We start from the raw sequence: 22,032 nt of genomic DNA, 5'->3' as shown, positions 1-22,032 counted from the left end.
GCAGTTGCTGCCTGCATGTGTGCGCACAGCCCCAAAGGATGTAAAATTGAGCCTGGCGGGGATTTCACATGGAAGGAATCAATGCAACTCACAAGACACATTCCATCCCAAGCATCAACAGACAGCAATGTGTGGAGGTGACTGGGATCTGTCATTCACTGTTCAGAAATGTGCGTGATGAAGGATGTCTTTGGAAAATCCATACAAAAATTAGATGATGCATCCAATATACCCTCCCCTTTTATATAAATTGGAGGTAGCTACATCTTCAAAAAGTGTCTATTGAGTTGAATTTTAAAAACCATACATTTAGGGCAAGTTACCTACAAGGCTTCGTGTATCAGGGAGACTTGTGAACTAGAACAGATTTCCCATTGTTAGCTTTTGATATTTTGAGGCACAAACATTAGCAACGGGGGAATAATATATGAAACCTGCAGCCTGGAAATTTTGTAGTTGATTCATCATAGTTGTATGTGCTATGCTGTGCAAAAAACAGAAATCACCAGAAAATAACTGAAAATGAATAATAATATAGCCCTTGAAAGACAAGTACATTTATTAGGACATAAATGTTGATTATTGGGACAAGCAACACCTTGTGCAACCATTCTGCTCAGTGGGTGGAGAAAGAGGGAAAGACCTCACTCACATGCTGGTATATATGAAAGACCTGAAGAGGCAAGGAAAACTGTGTCTGGGAAAATCCACCCTGGAGATCTCAGAGGGAGAATGAGTCTCAGGCATAAGGTTTCGATTGGCCTAATCGGCGCTCCCGTTTCCAAAGGGACAGGTAATCTGCTGCACTGACTTCTGTTCAAGTGAGGTCTTTAAAACATGACCGTTTTTGTACCCATTGAAACTGCTCTTGAGAGAGTGATGAAGTTCCTGCTTCGTATGATAATGGAAATACATACGTTCTGACAGAATAATGGTCATAGTTAGCAGAATAAATGTCTTAGGAAGTAGATGTCAGAATAATTCCGTGCTTGTTTTCTGCAGCGAAGAATTAAGCATGAATTTTCGCATTTCTCTACTTTTTATTTTGCAGACCGACTCCAAACAGTTGCTCTGAGGAATGGTTAAAAAGAGTGTGTAATGCCCCTTCAGGGTTTCCAACCTATCTTGTTCCTCCCCTTCACAGGATTGCATGTACTTTTTTGTTTTTTTTTAATATGATTTCTAAAAAAAACATTTTAAAAAAGAAGATAAAAACTAATCCAAACTAATATAAAGTAAGGAAGAAAAAAGAAAGAGGAAGAAAGCAAAGTGAAAGCAAAAAGTGCAAGAAAAGAAAAAAAGGTTGACAAAAAATAGAAAAGAAAGAAAAAAGATACAAAGCAGTGGCTTCCAATATTCTTCACAGCAGTTATAAGTACAATTATATTTTAACCTCTCTCTCTAAAGTTACATCATAATACTCTGCTTTCTATAATCTATCCTGTCTAATCATCAAAGCCATAAATCACAAGTTCATTTTTTTCATTTTTACACAAGAAGTCCATAGGAGGTTTCCAGTCACCAATAAATGTAGGTGGTGTCTTTTCTCTAATCAAAGAAGCCAATTTATCCATCTCAGCAAGATCTGTCAGTAGGATTGCATGAGCTTATTTGGAACTCCAATGTTAGGGGAAAAAATGCCATCTTTAAAAAGAAGTAGATGTCACAGCTTAGAAGTTTGCTTCATCCCTTTCCTCTCAATGTTTGGAGCCTGTTTTTTTCCCCCTTCCACTCAGATATTTAAGCCTGATTTGCTTGTGACTAACCAGATATAAGATAGACTTATGTGTTCTATCTCTGTTCTTACTCATATCCTTCAGCCATCTGCAGGGAAAGTTTTTAAAAATTCTTACAGTCTAGAGTAATTTTATCATAACCAGACAACATCTTAACTTAAAGTTTGCACTCTCATTAATGTTAATAGGCTCAGAGCCAATACACTTCTGAGAAAAAGACTTATCTTTTGAATGTTAGCGAGTAGGCATGGTTTAATCACACTGGACAGCTTTGTTTGCGTGCCAGGTGAGAATATCTATTAATGCTGCAATGCTCTCTGAATCGCATTGAGCTACCACAGTGTAGGCCGGCTTTCCCCAATCTTTGGCCATCTACTGTAGAAGTGTTCTAGAAAAATCCTTATTACTGTAAGCCAACCTGCCCAGTTATTTTGGGAGGATGAGAATTGTAGTCCAGTACTTCTGGAGGCAGCAGGTTGGGGATATAACTATTGTGAATTGACTGATCATGTTAGAGGAGAAAATAAATATTTGAGAAATGTTTCTACTGTTATGATGTTGCCCCTGGAAAGCATATTGTTGTTCTGTTTTAGACTGAGGCTGGATTTTGAGTGTTTGCTCAGTGGTGGATAATTTTGTCGTTTGTGTGTGTGTTATTTTTCATTAGATGTTGATTCTGCCTTTCATTTAGGTGTGAAAGGTGGCATACATGACTCTCCCTCTTTTTTTTCACCTCATAACAACAGCCTGCAAGGGAGGTTGGACTAAGAAACAAAGAGTGTTTGACCCAAAGTTATCTAGTGAACTTCTGTGGCTGAGGGGGGACTCGAATCTGGGCCTCCCTGCTCCTAGTCCAGCTTTTAACCAATTGAGTGGAGACTAGGAAGAGATGAAAAGCAGTCCCAGGCAATGGGATTCTAGCGCTGAATTCAACGTAGACTGATTCTTCACTCATAGGACTATAATGTTACTGCTAACCCATTCTTGGTCCAAGCACCTCTGGATTTGTATTTGGCCACAGAAAAAAAATCAGTCTGTAGTTGCATGCAAAGAAATAAACTTCAGGAATATGTTAGTGAGACTCAGTAATTGTAAGTAAGCTTGTTGATTAAGTGCAGATGCTGCTGGGATACCAAGTCATCTTGTCTGCCTCCTGAAGAATCTGTATAACGACCAAGTAGCAACAGTAAGAACAGACCACGGAACAACGGACTGGTTTAAGATTGGGAAAGGAGTACGGCAGGGCTGTATACTCTCACCCTACCTATTCAACTTGTACGCAGAACACGTCATGCGACAAGCTGGGCTTGAGGAATCCAGGGCTGGAGTTAAAATCGCTGGAAGAAACATTAACAATCTCAGATATGCAGATGATACCACTTTGATGGCTGAAAGCGAAGAGGAATTGAGGAGCCTTATGATGAAGGTGAAAGAAGAAAGTGTAAAAGCTGGCTTGCAGCTAAACCTCATAAAAACCAGGATTATGGCAACCAGCTTGATTGATAACTGGCAAATAGAGGGAGAAAATGTAGAAGCAGTGAAAGACTTTGTATTTCTAGGTGCGAAGATTACTGCAGATGCTGACTGCAGTCAGGAAATCAGAAGATGTTTAATCCTTGGGAGAAGAGCAATGACAAATCTCAATAAAATAGTTAAGAGCAGAGACATCACACTGACAACAAAGGCCCGCATAGTTAAAGCAATGGTGTTCCCCGTAGTAACATATGGCTGCAAGAGCTGGACCATAATGAAGGCTGAGCGAAGGAAGATCGATGCTTTGAACTGTGGTGTTGGAGGAAAATTCTGAGAGTGCCTTGGACTGCAAGAAGATCAAACCAGTCCATCCTCCAGGAAATAAAGCCAGACTGCTCACTTGTGGGAATGATATTAAAGGCAAAACTGAAATCCTTTGGCCACATAATGAGAAGACAGGACACCCTGGAGAAGATGCTGATGCTAGGGAGAGTGGAAGGCAAAAGGAAGAGGGGCCGACCAAGGGCAAGATGGATAGATGATATTCTAGAGGTGATGGACTCGTCCCTGGGGGAGCTGGGGGTGTTGAGGACCGACAGGAGGCTCTGGCGTGGGCTGGTCCATGAAGTCACGAAGAGTTGGAAGCGACTAAACGAATAAACAACAACAACAGCTGCTGTTTTACACCAGTGGGTTAACTGAGTCATAATCTTCAGCCTAGAGTCAGATGATATGCTCATTAAAACACACACACACACACACAATATGGTTTACCTTGGTTTGGAGTCTTGATTCTTACTTTAAATAGGGCTACCAGATCTGGGCTATCAAAACCCAGGCAACCGTCAGATGGCGGCCAAGAGATTCAGAAAATTCTGACTCTTTGCTGCCATCTAGTGGTCATCCAAATGCATGAAGCCTGGATTAATTGAATGCAAACAGCAGCAGCAACAACAAAGAGATGAACAAAACAAAGTGACAAACAAAGAAATAAAACAGAAGGGGAAAAATAATACAGGTCATATATTCACAGTATAAAGTATAAAACTTATATATAAGCATTTCAATAAGTGGTGATATCGTTCAGTAATTGGGGCCATATGTGTGTCTTTCCAGTGCTGCAGAATAACCCTTTTAGGTAACACTTGGGCAGGAAGAATTTACTTACTTTGTCCAGATATCCATTTCCATGCAATAAAAACATAGTTCAGAGAACATGAACGTCTGGGAATAATAAGTCTTGTCTAAAAGTTAAGCCAATAGATGCAATGACTTCCTCCAAAAGAATGTGGTAGCCCTGTCGAAGAGGCTTACAGGGCCACTGACCACAAGGTCTGTTATTGCACCTCTTGGAAATGAAATTTTCTTGCCAAAAAAACCACATTCTGTGTACCAGCAGAATGCCTGAAAGTCAGGAATGGAGTTCACATTCATGGATCTGCTCTTTCAGTGCCTCAAAATAGGTTGGCTTGTTGTATTAATTTCTGTCCACTGGAAGCTATTATAAATTCTGTGGGAGTTTCATCATTTCCATGTTGGCCTATTTTTTTTTTATTGTCCCGCTCTAATAAAAATTAAAGTAACTCATAATGTGTTCCTGTAACAATAAATAGAACATGGAACCAATTATGCACATGAGCCCTGTTAGATGACATCAAGCTTTTGTGAGAGAAATTGGCAGAAACCAAATGGACTTAGCAGTCATGTGGAGTAGTGGTAAAAGTGCTGGACTAGAAACCAGGAAACCCAGGTTCTTCTCCCTCAGCATGGAACTTGCTGGGTGACTTCAGGGCCAAGGGCAGTCATTCTCTCTTACTCCAACCCAGGATGTAAACATAGTAAATAAACATAATACCAATGGTCCCCAGGCATTTTAGGGCAATATCTGGGATTGCTTACCCCTCTGCAGTTCCTGAAAGTGACTTTAAGATGTCGGTTTGCTGCAACTGTTCCTTTTAAATCTGCAATCATCGTGCAAGCCCAGTCTTTATCTTCAGTGGCTTATGATTACTAGGAATGACCCAAGCAGACCTTTTTCTCCTGGGGGTGTTTTTCTAATCTTCAAGTGGGCCAAAATTTTAACTTGAACATAGAAGATTAAGGAAGGGAATTTTGGCCTTGACATTAAGTCAGGCTAGGATACCATGTGTGGGGCTGCAAAAATCCAGATGATCACTAGATGGCGGTATCTAGTTTTCTGCATTCCTTTGCTGCCACCTCTTGGTCTTCTGGAATTCTAGGGACTGCGTGTCATAGTAAAGTGGATAGACATGGTATGTCTGGTCTAGAAAGCAGCCATGGTTTCACCGTTGAACCATTACCCTATGAAGAAGCATGATCCACCCATATCAAATTGTAGCAAGTAGGAGTCTGGTAGCCAAGGGTGGAAGAAATTGCTGTCAGTTAGATGCAAGAACCTTGACTAAGAATGAAGGTTAATGGCAACTTAACACTCACTTTTTTACTTAAAATCTAATGTTATCCCCCCCTCCAAAATGTCTCATTATATTAACTGCTTCAAGGGGCCTTGCCACGTCTCTGTTTGATAGGAAGCCTTTATAGTTCCTTTCTCAGTTGCTGCCAATTGTTATCGCTCAGAAATCAGTCTGTGAGTCATCATCAGCAGCTGCCATCCCAAACAAGCTTTTTGTATGAGTGCACAGTGAGGCTTTGTTTTGAATCTTGGGCAGCAGGATGCGATGGCTTCAAGCAAGGGGTTTCTTCCACCATGGCAGGACAAATGGTTCAGTTGGCTTTGTGATCCAAGAACATGGTTTTGCATATAGCTTAGATTTTTAAAGATCAGGTTTTAGAATTATACAAATTTAACTTGAAACAAAATAATTGCAATATAAATGCACTTGTCTAATATCTTAGTCATTCAGGACAATATTTGTCTCAGTCCAGCCCCACTTACAGAGTTGTTGAGGGGAAAATTGGAGGAGGGAGCATAATGTACACTGCCTTGAGTTATACAACTAAAGGCAGGATTTAAATGTAATGAAACCTTAAACCTTTCAAATCTTTAATTTTCTTTAATGAGGAACATTTATGACTGTTTGCTTTTTAAAAGGTCAGCAGTGATGGGAAAGAAATTGAAATAAATAATTTAATGATACTTGTTATTTTCCTTCCCATGAATGCACTGATTATAAGTCTTAAAGGTATAGATATGTTTGCACGTGAAGGTATGTTTCATCAAAAGCCTTAGAGCTGGGAAAACATTCAGCCTATCCTGGTATTTGGTCTTGGTTGTGGTGAATGCTGAAATCCACTTTCTCCAAACTATGCTGAAGGAAGCATAGTAGGGCCTTCCATGCCTTTTTTACTTAAAAGCTCATGTCCTTGGTGAACTTCCTTTCAGATGTCTTCAAGCAATTTCCCCCCCAGCTGTTTCAGTGTGATCTTTGAGGAGAGATCGTCCAACATCTCCTCTTTGTGGATAAATTACTTGTTTGGCTACAGGGAGATCTAGCTTAACAACTGCCCTGTTTAGTGACTAGTGCGGAAAAAGTAACTTTACGACCGGTACTCACACCTATGACCGTCACAGCATCTCACAGTCATGTGATTGATTTGGGCACTTCACAACTGGCAAGTGCTTGTGACGGTTGCAGTGTCCTACAGTCACGTGATCACCATTTGCCTGCTTCACAGCCAGCTTCTGACAAGCAGATTCAATGAAGCTTGCAGTAAAATCACAAGTCACGGTCACATGATGTCTTGCTTAATGACTGCATTGCTTAGCAATGGAGTTGCCAGTCCCAACTGTGCTTGTTAAGCGAGGACTACCTGTGGTGAAGTTGAACGTATTCAAAATCCACAAAAAGCTCCTCTTGGTCCCTTAGATCCGCTTCAGATTGCTCTGGGAACAGTGTTATTCTACAAGTCATGGTTTAAGAAACATGGCTATGGGACATTGCATTCCAATTCTTTCACTAGCCTGTTTTCATCCTATTACCAATGGTCAATTTTGGCAGCCACAGTGGGGTAGTATTTTGGCTACATAATCATAAGTTGTCAGCATTAGGTATTTGGTATAGATGACATGATTTTGTAGACACAATGTAATGTGTTGATTTGGTATTTTTTCTTCCTGGTAGGACCGTGAAGGGGTGGCAGAAGGTCCTGCAGTGTTACGAGAAACTGGATTACTCGACAAATTAAGAGCACAAGGTAATAGAAAATAAAATATTCATTAGGTTATAAGAGGATCCAAAAATACTAAAGGAAGATTGTCCATATTTCAGAAAAATGATGGAAGAACTTCCATGTTGATTATACTGAAGTTTAAGCTTTCTGTTAATGAGTCAAGGACTTCAGGGATTGCTATGGAGTTGATCAAATAATTGGTCAATCAAATAATTTGAGAATGTTCTGCTGTCTTGACATCTTTTCTACATGACTTTAAATGCTGAGGAACCTCCTAGGACATTATTAGTTTGTTTTTCCTGCAAGAACTGTTGGGTGTGTGTTGTGGGATGGTGATATCACTGGACGGAGCAGGTTAATCTTTTCAGTTCTTTTTATGTATGTTCTTTGTGGACCTAAAGGAATCAAGGCAAATTTTTGCCTTAAAACTGGGATTTAATGCATAGTTTTCAGACTTAATTTTGTGGAGAAAAAGTAAAAGCACACCGAGAAAGATTTGCTGTAGAATCTTGGGGGACAAAGGGAGGGCATACAAACTGGGCTGAATGGACTCAGAGGCAGACTCCAGAGAGTGGATTGCCTGTCCCTGTTGCTTGATTCTAGGACTTATTCTGCATCTCACGTTGAGTCCAAGTGATGCTGGTTAGGCCTGCTAGATTTTATGATTTCCCAGGGCATATTCAACATATATTAGCCAAATATTATAGTTGACGTTTTGTCTACTGTTCATTTCTATATGTATGCTTGGCACAGAAAGCATTAATGTTATTTGTCTGCAAGTAATTCTTTGTGACAAGAATTTTGCTATGCACATTTCTCCCTGCCTTTTCTCCAGGATGTAGTGTTAAAGATTATGGAAATCGGCACTTTGATGTCTTTCCCAACAATAACTCATTTAATAAAACGAAGAATCCAAGATGAGTTGGGAAAGCAAACACGATTTTAGCCGATGTTGTTGAAGATATAAAGAGAAATGGGAAAATCTCACTAGTTCTTGGGGGAGACCACAGGTACTTGTTTACAGAGAACCAAATCCCCAGGGAGGTCCCAGAAATTAAGCTCACCATCACTTGTTTCTTGCCATTTTGCTATAAAAAGTGCTTTTTGTTAAAAAATTTCAACTATAATGCGTAATTGTTGAATTGTTTGTTTCCCTCCCTTGTGTCTGCAGCCTGGCAATTGGGACCACCTTTGGGCATGCTGCACTTCATCCTGATCTCTGCTTAATTTGGTTAGATGCCCACACTGACATCAACACCCCATTAACATCTCTAAGTGGCAATCTCCATGGGCAACCTCTGGCTTTCCTCATAAAGGAACTTAAGGATAAGGTACGCTCAAGCTTATCCACCTATGAAATCAATGAACTATTGTTCTGTTAAGCTATTGCTGTATATATCTTACTACTTGAAAACATAATTATGTAACTATTTCTTTTGTGTTTTTAAAAGATATCATATATTAAAATAGTCCTTGACTTATGACAGCAACTGGGAGTGGAATTTCCATCACTAAGAGATGCGGTTGTAAAGCATTAGATTATAAGCAGATCCAAACATGCTAAAAGGAAAATGTGACCACTTCACTTAGTGACAACAATCCCTGCAGTTCTGGTTGCTGTTGTTAACTGAATCCCATGGTTGTTAGGTGAGGCAACTTCCTGCCAGCTTCCCACAACCAGGGTCAGTGGGGAAGCGAGAAGGAAGCTGGAAGTCCCAGGCTGGCAGGCAGGTAAGTGGCTGCTGCCAGGTGGGGGAGCGAGGGGGTGCACTGGGATGTGGGGGAGGGTGCGTAAGAGACGCGGCAGAGGTCGGGGATGGTTGTGTGAGGGTGTGCGAGAGGCGTGGCACGGGTCAGAGAGGGTGCATGGCAGTGCATGAGCGGCCAGCATGGCACAAGCGCAGAGGGGCTGGGGGAAGGTGTGCAGGCGGGGGACACTTACCCAGTTACTTGCAACCTTTCCTGCTGGCCTCTCCACTGACTTTCTGGGAGAGCCAGCAGCGAAGGTTGCAAATGGCGATCGTGTGATCCCAGGGTGCTGCAATCGGTTGTTAAGTGCAAACCGGTTGCCAAGCGCCCAGATTGCGATCATGTGACCACAGGGATGATGGGACAGCCGGATCTCTGAGGAGTGGTTGTAACCACCATTTGTTCAGTGCTGTTGTAACTTTGAACAAATGGTCATAGGTTGAGGACTACCTGTACTTTAAGGCATTGTTATCTTACACTTGATTGTGACCTGTTAAGATTTGCATTGTGTGTTATCGAACTCTCAGTGTTGCTTGGCCTTGAGAAGGTTTAGCACAGCATTCTTGTCCATCTTTTCTGCCCAGGTAGATGTATACTGTAAGGCAAAATAATTACTAACTATGAATAAATAATGACAGAAGTATTACATAAATGTTTTTATTCAGAACATCACACTTTTGCAAGAAAATTGATACTGCTCAGATAGTCCAATTCTGTGCTACTGTGCTTAAGGGGTCCTCAGGTGGGGTCATAAAAGTCAGGATGGTGTCTGCAACCGAGCTAAGAAAGCTCCACCCCTTGTTACATACTTCACATATAGAATGACCAGTGAGAAGAGTGGTTCTGTATGATCGAAGTCCATATGGTGGCAACAGGATACAAGTGATAAATGTATGCTTTGCACTCAAATTGTGTGACAAGCTAGGTATTCTAAGCAGTTAAGATGCCTCTCTCTCACACAGACAATGTCATGGAGCTTTTAAGTGGTACTGAAGTCGCTGTGTGGATTCATGTGACTCCAAAATAACTGATTCAGTGGGAATTTCAGTTAACCTTCGAATTGTCTTGTTCCCTGGCTCAGACATCTGACCAAATACGTAATTTGCAAGTGTCTGTCTGTCTTGGGAAGAAAGGATTTTTTAAAATGAATTGCTGGCTTCTAAATGGATTTCCTCCCTGGGTTCAGCAGTTTTAAACATAAAACAAGCTCTGGATAGGTTGCTTAAGAATCACAGGTAACATTCTCTCAGGTTCTCTAAATAATTCTTTGGGGAAAAAATGAAGTAAGTGTGGGTAAGTGTGAGTCAGAGTGGTGCTGTAATCCACCATGTAATCCTTGATCATAATTAAACTTTTTTTGTGTGCGGTGGTGGGACTCTTCCCAATAAAAAGAATTATTAATATGTAGGGTTTCAGCTGAGATTCAGTTGGGCAGTATGATCGTTTAACTCAACTTTTTTGAAGAATAATTTGCTTAGATGCCTGATGTCCCTGGATTCTCTTGGATGAAGCCATGCTTGTCAGCCAAAAATGTTGTATATATTGGAATAAGAGATGTGGATCCTGAAGAACTGTGAGTTTTGATCTTCCATTGAGTTAAACAGGACTTACGCTCTAGGAAGTGGACTAAGATTTTAACTCTGGCTTTAATGCCATTGCCCAAATATCTAATTATGAATTCATGAAATGTGAACAAGCGTAACCATTTCTCCCTACATTCTAAGCCACGGGTTTAATTCAGAAGCCACAGATTCCTGGAGCCTAAAATGAAATGCCAACTGTATAGAAAATGGAGTGTTTCCACAGTGTTCAAAAACTGACTGTGGGCTCCCAAAAAGCTTTTAAGCCACGGGTTTCAAATAAAAGCAAGCTGTGGAAAATCAGTCAAGATGTCTGAGCATGAGAAAGGCTGGCAGTGTTTGCAGGGTGCCTGCTCCCTGGAACAAGGCAGAGAGCAGAATAAGGGCAGAGTGCTCTTGTTTGCACTGCAAACTGTGCCCTGCAAACTGTGCCAGCCTTTCTCATGCTCAGACCATCTTGACTGATTTTCCACAGCTTGCTTTTATTTGGAACTAATGCCAGAAGACTTCCCAGCTCTGCCTCCGAAGAGGCAAATGCCCTGGCTCCAATGTTGGAAAATTACTAGTTCACATTTTTTCCCTAACTTTCTAAGAGCTTAGTACTGTGTAGTTCTACTATGACAACAAAAGAAATCCTTCTTCTGTAGCCGGTGTGGGATTGCACGGTGCTGGCTGCTACAACAGTCTGTAACACCAACAGGTAATAGGCAGGAGCTGTTCTGGGGATTGTGCGAAGAGTGGAATATGCTAGGGCAGAATTCATGCTGTTGCGACAAATGAACAGGAAGACTGGCAACAGTCAGTATTAGTTTGAGGTGCAGGTGAAAAAAAGTCACTCATGTATCCTGTATCTTACACTTCTTAGTAACCTTGTGAACTCTCTTGGAATCAAATGCTATTTCATGTCTGAAGTAGATAAACTTGGAATTGGGAAAGTGATGGAAGAAATGCTTGCATATTTATGGGCCAGGTAAGTGCATGCAAAGTTTTTAGATGAGGGGACAAACAGAGACCGGGGTTGCGATCAAAACTGGGAGGAGCACAAAGAATCACCCATGAAACTCCTAGCACTGGGTTGTGTAAAGGAAGCAAACTGTCATGTTATTATTTTAAAGTTCTTCAAAGGAGCCACAATTTTTAAACAAAAAAAACCTGTTTCTACTCTTCAGGAAGAAGAGACCGATTCACTTCAGTTTTGATATTGATGGCTTGGACCCTGCACTGGCGCCAGCTATGGGCACCCCAGTGCCAGGAGGAATGACTTTGAGAGAGGGCCTCTACGTCGCTGAGGAGCTTTATAAAATGGGTAAGGTGACTGCTTTTGAAAATGATGTGTGTATTATGTGTACTTAAATATTTATTTTTTTAAGCACCAGAAAAGTCTTGGTGGCAGGAGATTTTCAGTTCAAAGGAACAAAACACAAGAATAAATAAAGATAATTGAGAGAAAAAGTTCTTACTGGACAGAAACTTTCCATGAACAGAATAAAATGGGGGGGCTACTTTAGCCCATCCATTAGCACTGAAGTTACACTCTTTGTGATCCTAAGATTTCAGGTCACAGAATCACGAGTTGGAAGGAGCTGTTTCAGCCAACTCCAATCCCTCTCAATGCAGGAATCCAAATTAAATACGTCTGCCATGCTTTCATCAGTTCTGAATGTTGTTTGATTAGCACTGTTAGAATTGGAATGAAGCAGGCGTTTATTTTTACAGGGTTGCTATCAGCTGTGGATATAATGGAAATCAACCCAGCTTGTGCCAAGGCACCAGAGGAAGTGAACACCACAACCAGCTCAGCCGTAGCGGTGCTCTTGTCATGCTTCGGAGAGTCACGCGGAAGGATCTACAGTCCTACTGCTGTGTCCCCTGATACAGGGGACTAAATGGAGCAGTTCGTTCTCAAGGCGGCTAGTTAAGTGGATAGGCAGATCAAGCTTGCTATTCTTTATTCTTCACTGTGCCACAGATGGTAGTTCAGTACAACTATTCAGCATTTGCTCTAAGAATATAGTATAAAATACAATATAAGCTCAGAGGCATTTTCCTATTACATGAATTTAGACAAAGGTCAATGTGGTGTGGAGAAAAATGCCCATCCCTTATGTTCTGTTGGAAGATGAGATTTTAGGAAAAAAAATTCTATATTTGTGTATTCCAGTTACTAGTTTGGGGAAATGTAGTTTTGCAGCATTTGGGAAGTTAAAATAAGCAGCACTGATACTAAATAATTCTAATGAAAATATTTACTGAGTTATAAAAACTATTTATATTTTTTTCAAATTCTATGCAATATCAGCAGTATTTTACAAATCTTAACAGCTGTCAACTCATAACTCTCCCTATAAAATGCACCCCTATATTAGACCTCAGTAGAATAGAAAATTCAATCAAAGAAATATAAATACAAGTCCAAAATAAAGTATACAATACAAACACTGGAAACTTAAGCGCACACAACTTGCAGAAATATACAGATTTTAAACATAATTACAGTAAGTCAGGTGCCTGCTGAATGAACTGAATTTATTACTTAGTGTTTGAATTAATATTTTTACTACCTTACTTTCTGCAGCATCGCTGGTGAAGGCACAACCAGCAACCACAAATTCTGGTTTCATAATTCTTCATTTTTAGTTGATTCCATTTTGTATTAAATTAAATGGAGGATCACAACCTTTGTTTTTGACATTCATGTCATTTTCCAAAAGCAGTTGTGAAACCAATGTCCTATTTTCTAACGTGATTAATGGTGACAAGAAAAATAATTAAATAGTGATTAAGAAAAACAAGCAAAAATGGGCAGAACTGTTATATCAACAATTTGGTCTTTCTATAATCCTCAGAGCCCCCTTTGCTTAAAGTTCCTCTAAGCAGGAAAAAGGCAGCAAATACATGATCAGGAAGAATATAATGGGAGTTTTTATGCAGGCGTTACTGGGTGGTGTTTCATCCTGGCTAAAATTAAAAAGTCCCCAGAGCTCCATCCTTTGTTCTATTGTGACACTGGCAAAGCAACATTTACTGGGACCTGATTGGGCTGAGGTGCTGGTGAAATGTTGCTGATCGACTGCTGAGGAACAGAAGCTGCCTCCATTTTGCTGATGTGTATGAAACGCAGACGAAGCTTCAAAGCTGGCCTTAAGTTGCAAATAATTTTCTCAATCTTTAATAAAAAGAAAGAAAGGTTAAAGAAATATCACAATAAATTATGCATTTATTAGCATTAGCTTGGTTTTTATCCTGTTGTCCTTGAAGGCTCAGGGTTTTAGTTATTTATTTATTAGATTTCTAAGGCAGCAATAGACAAATAAAAAACCCCAGGGCTACAGTTTTGTATTTAAAATGAGGGCAGAGAAACAAAGGTTAAGAATGTCTAACAAAATATAGAGTGCAAACTTCCCTCCCACTTCCAAAACCACCTTTGCACACATCATGCACTTATTCCCTAAGTCATTTGTTTTTGACATCAGGTCTCAGTCAGCCAGCAGTCCCATCTCATTTCCAGTTTAAACTGATTTCTACTCTGAAACAGTTTAAATGGCAATATGGTGAAGATGGTAGCACTGAGACTTCAGAAAGTCATTAATACTAATCCTAATTAAAATGGTCTACCAACATTAGAAAGGCAGGATATTAAAAAACAAAAACCTGAAAACAGATAATTACATTAAAAAGTGCTAAACGTTTCACACTTGATTCAAAATGTCTAAATTTTTTTCTGTATAAAGCTTGAAGATAGGAAAAAAGTGTTCAGTTTGTTTCTTCCTATTCACAGCACGGGTCTTCTACAGTGGAATTTTCATCTGCTGACCTCATCTGGAAAGTGGCTCATAACTTGAATTCTACAGCAAAGTGCTTATTTCTAGTGAGAACTACTATTCACTTACTTGGTCTTTCACACTGTCTCCAGTAAACATATACTTCACATGATACAGAAAATCACAGATGGGATCCATGTAGTTGAGATGTGTGTTGCATTGATCCACCTCCAGAAGCATTTCATAAAAAGCTACTCCAATCTATTGCCAGATACAAACAAAAACTGTACTGAAAACACGTAATATTTTTTTTCCTTGTTGTGTCAGTTTAAACTTGATTTATTTTTTATTTCTAACTATGTCAGAAATATATTAGAACGTTAACATTTATATTAGAGTTATATTATTTTCTATTTTTTTCATTACTTTCTGTAAAACTTGTTAAGGAATTAATAACTCTAACATGTGCTTCTCTGCCAAATGGAGATCCTGGGAGGAACAGGTAGCCCTTCTGCAAGAAGTCACTAAATCAGCAATACGTGATAGCAAAAAGAAAGGAGACCCCTAAGATATCCTAAGTTTACTCACATAATATGGGCTGGTCTTAATTTCATAGTGCCAGTTTGGTCTAGTGGTTAAGCCACCCAGCTAGAAACCAGGAGTCTATGAGTTCTAGTCCTTGTTCACCGCCTTGAGTTATTTATAAAAATAATAAAGGAGGCATAGCAAGTAAGTAAGTAAGTAAGTAAGTAAATAAATAAATAAATGAACTATACTAAGAAATCACAGTGCTTAATGGCCCATTTCACTACAGAAGCAGATACAGCTGAATTCCGCCACAGACAAAACAACCCTGATGCAGAAATGCCAGAGAAAGAATACAAATACTTCTTCACTAACTCAATTCTGCTTGGAAGTTTATAAAGACAAACTTGGAAGTTTGCTCTGAACGTCCCTTCAGAAAGGGAACGTTTTGCCCGCTTCAGAGAATTTCTGACCTACAGTATCTTCTTGTAAACTACAAACAGTGCAGCTATTTCTCTTGTAGCAACCTACCTCTAGCATGCACCTTGTCCTCTCCTGCTGGAACCGCTGTAGAAATGGGCCAACAAGGTGGTACACATAAAGGAGCTGGAATTCGGTCTTCACTATTGGAATCAACACTTCAGTAAGAAACCTGTAATATTTCAGAAGCCATTATAAATTAAACCCTCCAAAAATGAAAGTAACCGAAGATGGTTAAGATTATTTATTTATTTAATGTTTACCCCACATTTATTATTTTTATTAATAACTCAAGGAGGGAACATACCTAATCCTCCTTCCTCCTCCTGTTTTCCCCATAACAACAACCCTGTGAGGTGGGTTGGGCTGAGAGAGAGTGACTGGCCCGAGGTCACCCAGCCGGCTTTCATGCCTAAGGCAGGACTAGAACTCACAGTCTCCTGGTTTCTAGCCTGGCGCCTTAACCACTAGACCAAACTGACTCTCATTATACATTATACATTTTGAAAGCTCCTAAATTCTACCGAGACTCAATTGTTACTCGTAACAATAGGACACAAAAAATTAAATTTTACTACACCCGTGAGTAAGAGAAGTTTTTAATGAATTTGTGATCTATGTACAGCACATACAAACTACTGAAGATGATATTCACCAATTGCAGACAACACCCACTATACCTACTTTGGAATAAGGGAAAGCTGGCCAATGCTTGAATGGTGCCAGACAGCATGTGCCAATGCTAATGTGTAGCTACAGCACATCTCAGAGTAAGACTGGTGACAAGCCGTGAAGTCAAACAGCTGGAATGGATAACCAACCCATTCAGTCTCTGAAGTCAGACTAGGACTGTTGATAACGCTCACGATCCGTTCATGGAGGACAATCCAGTAGGGCTCCTTGGAAAACAAAGCCATCCCCCACAACAAAGATTAGAGAGTCTTTAGCTAGTATATGCATAACTTAAAAAAGAAGCCTCAATCACAAGATGTGGTTTCAAGCTATCATGACAGGGAGACTTAATTCTTACATACTACTAGCAGCCTAGTTGTCAGTCCCTTCTAGCTCAGTATTACAATATTCTAGGAATGCAGTAATTCAGAACCAGGAGAAAGGGGTGGGATCATGTGGGAAGAGCCTGGTGGGCATCAGCTACTGATGTAGGAAACAGCACTACATCGTCAAACAGCAGTTCTTGGACATTCAAAATGTTGTACAAACTTACAATCCAAAGTAAAAAAAAAAATTAAAAACCCAACTCATTCCAATTTCTAATTATTTCTCAAGTGCAGGAATTGGAACTTTTGCACTTAACCTTCAGCTCCCTTTCTCTTCATTTAATTCGAATTTTAAACCCCAGGTAACTTACAGGTAAGGCAGTGATAACCAATCCAATTGCATTCATCCAGGCTGTGATATTGTCTCTGGGCACCAGAGGCTGACTGTTAGGAAGTCGAGAGGAAAATCACAGTTTTTGTACTCAGTATTTTGGCATAGCCACATTAAAGCCACGTAAACATTTTAGAAACAAATCAACTAAATAAGCTTCAATAAACTTTCCTCTTTTGACCATATTAAAAAAATAACACTCTACGTTCTAGCTTTCTAATACTGGGGCTATTTCTCAAAAAAAAAAGAAAGAAGTTCTACATACCTCTTCAAGACAACATTCAGAAGGGCGTTGCCTACATCCTTCCCTGGAACAGCCAATGCCATGAGTTCAACACAGGTCACATGGAGTGCATGGGCAGCTGGATTAGGAAATTCATTGAACCTCCAATCACAGTTTGGGAACGGGCTAGATGATTTACCAGCCATCGGTGACTGCAGTTAAGCTAATAAACTACTAAACTATTCAATAGGAAACAAGTATTGAAACAAGATGTCATAAACCTGACAGCTGCTTCCTGGCAGGATCATCCCAAGACATTGCACCACCTGGGAGGGAGGGAGGGAGGGAGGGTGGCCCAAACAGCTGTTAGGCTGGTCAGCTGAAGTCTTGTACTGGCTCATGGAAGCATCACTCAGCTATCACAGCATTATAATACATAGGGCAGTGCCAAGTACCCAAGAGAGGGGCTTCACAAAGCACCCCTCCTTGAAGTATGAAAGCTGTGGCATGTCTAGACAACTCTTCAGCCAACAAAGTGAAAAGGCTGTGCATGCACATGCGCGCACACACACACACATGCACCCAGTTGGGGAGAACCTTCCAAGCAGCCACACAAGCTTCCTAAATGATGCTCTGCTGCTTGAAGAAGGGATGTTCATTCACACTCTTTGCAAATACCTTTCAACTGCTTTGACCAGCTTTAATAATTTTATACATACACATGCGTATGTTAGCATTTCGTACCAAAGGACACAATATGTTATTACATTATGAATAAACTACCCCAACTCCAAGATTTAAAAGTAAACTAGCTAAGAGATAATTGATTTTTTGCTCTTGTAGTTTTTTTTAAATTTAGCATACTTACTAAAATAAGCCAATTTGCTAGGAAGCAAATTGTCCTTTTCCTTAGTAGGAGTTATTTCCTAGTAAACACAGATAAGGCAAAAAGTTGAAATTGCATATACTGTATATTGTCCTTATTTTGCAGTGATAATCTGAATGCTACTGTTTAAGACAGAGAACTATTAATAACTGAATGCTACAGAAATGACACCACAGCACAGCTGGTTTCTTGAGAATAACCACTGCTCTATATTCTAATACTTTTCATACATTCACTCATTCTTTTAGAAAGGATATTATCAACCAGCCTCCCAATTAGTTTGCAATAATACATATCATCAGGGATCCACGGATTATCTTCCCGCTGATTCATAGCGCATTTAAGATAGATATCACTTAAACACCACCCTAAAGGCCGGTTATCTTTGAGGGAACCGATGATGGCATGGACAAGCTTCCGTTTGAGGTGGGTTCGTTCTCGGAGGTGCCCCTCATAGTAGTGAAGGGTGTTGTAGAGGTAGGTCACTGGCCGATCTGTCAAAAAAAAGAAAATCCTAAGCAGCCATGTTTAGACTTTTACAGCTAGAGCTGTACAGTCTGGACGACCATAAAGTAAGTCTATGCCAAGAACCTGATCTGTGCTTTGCACAAATTATACACACTAACCATTCTTCACATTATTCTTTTTTGCCTTTTTTCTGGCTTTGCATAATTTAATATAGTTTACCAGCTGTAGAAGAAGTAAGGTCATTGAAACCCCATTCCCAGACATGGGAATCTCATTTAGCAATTGTTTGGGCTTCTGAGATTTCAGATTTCATACACGTTCTTTTCTTATCATCTTTGTACATGTATGGCCTAGAAAAATGAAATTTTCAAAAGAAAGCAGAGATTTTCAGGAAGCTTAATTCTGCCCCAAGAATATGTTTACTTTCATTCATCATTTACTTACAGTTCTGCTCAAAACATTAAGACAAATCCAGGATAAGAATTTGAATAAGTGGGGGGACTTCAAGGGAAGAAATGGTAGACTGAAGATGGCACCGCGAAAAGCGGAGCCAATGACCGTGGTGGAATGAAGAGCTGGCGAGTAGACCAGCTCTTCAATAATTTCTCTCTGGACAAGGAGAGGACTTGAAATCAGCCACAAGTGCTCCAGAGAGCTGCTCCTTGTGAGGAGACCACAAGACAGTGGTCTGCAGCAGGTTTATAGCTCTGGGAGACGAGGGAACAGCCATCTTGCTCAAACTGCGGTTGACGCCTTTGAAAGGACACTGGGTTCGCCTACTTCCTTTTCTAATAACTTTCAGAAATTGCTCGTTAACTGCTTTTCAGCTATTAGGAACCTTTGGATTGACAAGTTTTATAGCACCGGGTGAGTTTCCTTCAATCCTTCGTGAAATAAGTTTTAAATACAAGTTTTAAAAAAAAAATTGGGGGGGAATAAACAGCAAAAGGGTGATTAAAACTTTGATTTTAGGAAGTTACAAACAGACTAAGGGTCCAGATAAATTTGAAATGAGATTTTGGAATTAATTATAAAGAATCATTCCTGTACGAAAATGCTTTTGTTTTGAATTCTTTAAAAAAAACTTAATAAGACTTTAAAAATTGGACACTAGAGGGAATTAGAGGGAAGATTATAATTAAAGGAGAAGAACACTCAAACTTAACTTACAATTACAGAATGAAACAAAATATTTTAGCATTGGACATATTGAAGGATATTTTTGAACAATGGATCCAGAAGTTAATTTTAATAGTGTCTGGCTCTATAGATAGACTGTGTTTAAAAGATGATGTATTAATAATTAAAAGGGATATTCAAAGAACAAATCAAGAGAGTGACTTAGATTTTCTATATCAGATTTACAAAAGAGGCTTGTTAAAGCTTTGAAGAACTTTGTGAGAAGGGGCAAAGAAAAAATGAAAAGAAATAAAGTTCTAGGACATTATTTGATGGGACCAAACATCAAGATTGTTAGAAGTAAAAGGAAGGAATATAAAGTTGGCTTATTTGATTAAAATAGAAGTTGGGCAGCTCTGATTAAAAACACAAGGTAGCAGTTGTGTCTCAAATATTTATATAAACTCAAATATTACTCTCTATGGAATAACGTTTGAATGTTCAAAAAGGGAAGTTTACCATCCCTTCCCTACAGGAGTATTCTGCAAAAGTGATCCTAATTTATTAACAGTGCAACCCTCTGCACATTTATTCAGAAGTAAGGGCCCAGCAATCCCATGAGATTTACACCTTGCAAAGTGTATCTAAAATTGTAGCCTTAATATCCTGCAACAATCAGGCCTGGGGGTCCCAGGAGACTGGGTAGGTTTTGCACTGGCTCCCTTACTGTGGTTAATATCACCCCCTTATTTTATGCTCCTTTTTATAATTATTTTTTAATTGTGACTGTTTTTACGTATTTTAATTAAGTGTTGTATGCTGCCCAGAATCATTTCTACATGAGATAGGCGGCTATATAAATATAACAAACAACCATACATTCAACCGCATTGAAAATATTCTTGTAGATTATTCTGACAAAACGTAAGTATTTTATGGGTGTTATAGATGAAAATTTTAAAAAATACTTAGAGTTGCTTTCTTAAAGGAGCATATGTTTGACTTTTGCAAGCATTTGTAGGAAGCAATGAGATGGGGAGACGGAGGCAAGTATTTTCAAGCATTCTGGAGCGCCTGAAAACACATCACTATAGCCCCCATCATTGTGGCTTGGAAAAGAGGGAAGCTTTGGGATGCTTAGGGGGATGTGGAAGAGGATTGCCAATGTTGAGGAGACTGCTGAAGGTCTATATCATGGGAGGAGGAAATAGAGAAACTGGGTCTAGCATGAGAGAGCAATGGCTGTAGGGATGCTACAAAGAAGTCTAGCTTTGGTAGAAGGAAAGTTGAGTGTGTATGAATATGTGAGAAAGTAAACGTGAGAATGAAAAAAGTTCCAGAAACAGAGAAACGGGTGACTGAAATTAATTCAGGAACTCAGACCCCATCTCTTCTTCATGCTCAACTTTTCTAGCATTACTAGTTTCTTATTCTTTTAATGGGATGATTTATGACTATCTGTACATACCACCTGACTCAGCAGGTGAAGCTCCTGGCCAATCTTGTCTGGATTTGGAAGCTAGGTAGCATGAGGGCTGGTTAGTGCTTGGGTGGAGTTCTCCAAAGAATAACAGGGCTGTTTGCTAGACAGGGAAGCTGGATAAACTTCCACCTCCAGATTGTTGCAAACATTAGGAATCGTCTCTGAAGGCACCAAGAGTTGTCATCTCAAAGAATATGGAATTACACGCACCATGTAGTCACTCTGTAATAACCACTAAGATTATGTTTGCTTTCTTCCTCCCGCTCTATGTACAGTTAGAAGTGCACCACATGAAAGGCTCTACCTCTTAGAATTAACTACTGTAAATTGACAATTAGACTTGTTTTCCAGGCATCTTTTAATCATTCTTTGATTAAATTCTTGTAACTTAAAGGATAACAAATTCATTTAGCATTTATATTTTGCATAATAAATACTGCCAACTTAATCCAATTTGCATCGATCTAAAATCCAAGCTGTTGGATTGACATAATTTGAGTATTTTAAACCATGGAGAATTAATATCTTCTTTAAAAAATGTTATCAGGAGGAGGAAGAGAGGGGACATGTGTGCTCATGTTATTAGGATTAGAAGATGTTCGCAATGCAGTGTCACATTTATCTCCTCAAACGTATTACTGAAAGAGAATTATCCTTGTTTCCTGCAACTTCAAGAGATTTGATGCTTGTACAGTGCTCAATACAAGCCAAGGTTTTCTCTTTTTCTTGAACAGTAAGGACAGCTCTCCCTGGGTCCATCTACTCAACCCAAGCACTCACATGCCTCAGTATTTTTGATGAGGGCTTACTTCTCAGACCTGCTGCACTGCCATTGCTGAAATATATCTAGACCCAAGGATTCGTGACATGCTTGCCTGCAGCTTCCGTTCTTCCTGGGAATAGTTTTCTAGCAGCACGTCTGACAATGCAACTACTTCTCTACCAGGCTTTTAAGACAAGCACAATCACCACAGCTGGAGTAAGGCTCAGATATATCATGAATCAGTA

General features: G+C 39.7%; 2 protein-coding genes across 4 annotated transcripts in view; one reads left to right on the top strand and one right to left on the bottom strand.

Annotated features, from left to right (window-relative positions):
• Positions 1-706: 706 nt before the first annotated feature.
• ARG1 (arginase 1) lies at positions 707-12,576 on the top strand. Its single transcript, XM_063309998.1, is given in 8 exon segments — positions 707-790; positions 7,311-7,385; positions 8,197-8,371; positions 8,533-8,692; positions 10,589-10,683; positions 11,556-11,660; positions 11,860-11,996; positions 12,407-12,576. Coding segments are annotated over 8 exon segments (975 nt in total). The 5' UTR covers positions 707-732.
• A 473-nt stretch (positions 12,577-13,049) lies between these two features.
• Positions 13,050-22,032, bottom strand: part of MED23 (mediator complex subunit 23) — a 47,538-nt gene continuing 38,555 nt past the window's right edge. For 2 of the 3 annotated variants that reach the window (XM_063309977.1, XM_063309985.1), the window contains 7 exons: positions 18,212-18,448; positions 17,111-17,276; positions 16,826-16,898; positions 16,141-16,355; positions 15,508-15,628; positions 14,581-14,712; positions 13,050-13,856 (listed from right to left, as the gene is read on the bottom strand). In XM_063309977.1, coding sequence (XP_063166047.1) covers positions 13,686-13,856; positions 14,581-14,712; positions 15,508-15,628; positions 16,141-16,355; positions 16,826-16,898; positions 17,111-17,276; positions 18,212-18,448 — 1,115 coding nt within the window. In that variant the 3' untranslated portion in view covers positions 13,050-13,685. Of the gene's footprint in view, positions 13,857-14,580; positions 14,713-15,507; positions 15,629-16,140; positions 16,356-16,825; positions 16,899-17,110; positions 17,277-17,646; positions 18,449-22,032 lie in introns of those variants that run through there. The other variant, XM_063309969.1, reaches the window with a different exon arrangement.

This window comes from Candoia aspera, chromosome 1, assembly GCF_035149785.1.
Source record: "Candoia aspera isolate rCanAsp1 chromosome 1, rCanAsp1.hap2, whole genome shotgun sequence".
Classification (NCBI taxonomy): Eukaryota; Metazoa; Chordata; class Lepidosauria; order Squamata; family Boidae; genus Candoia; species Candoia aspera.
This window is presented reverse-complemented; position numbering and strand designations above follow the sequence as displayed.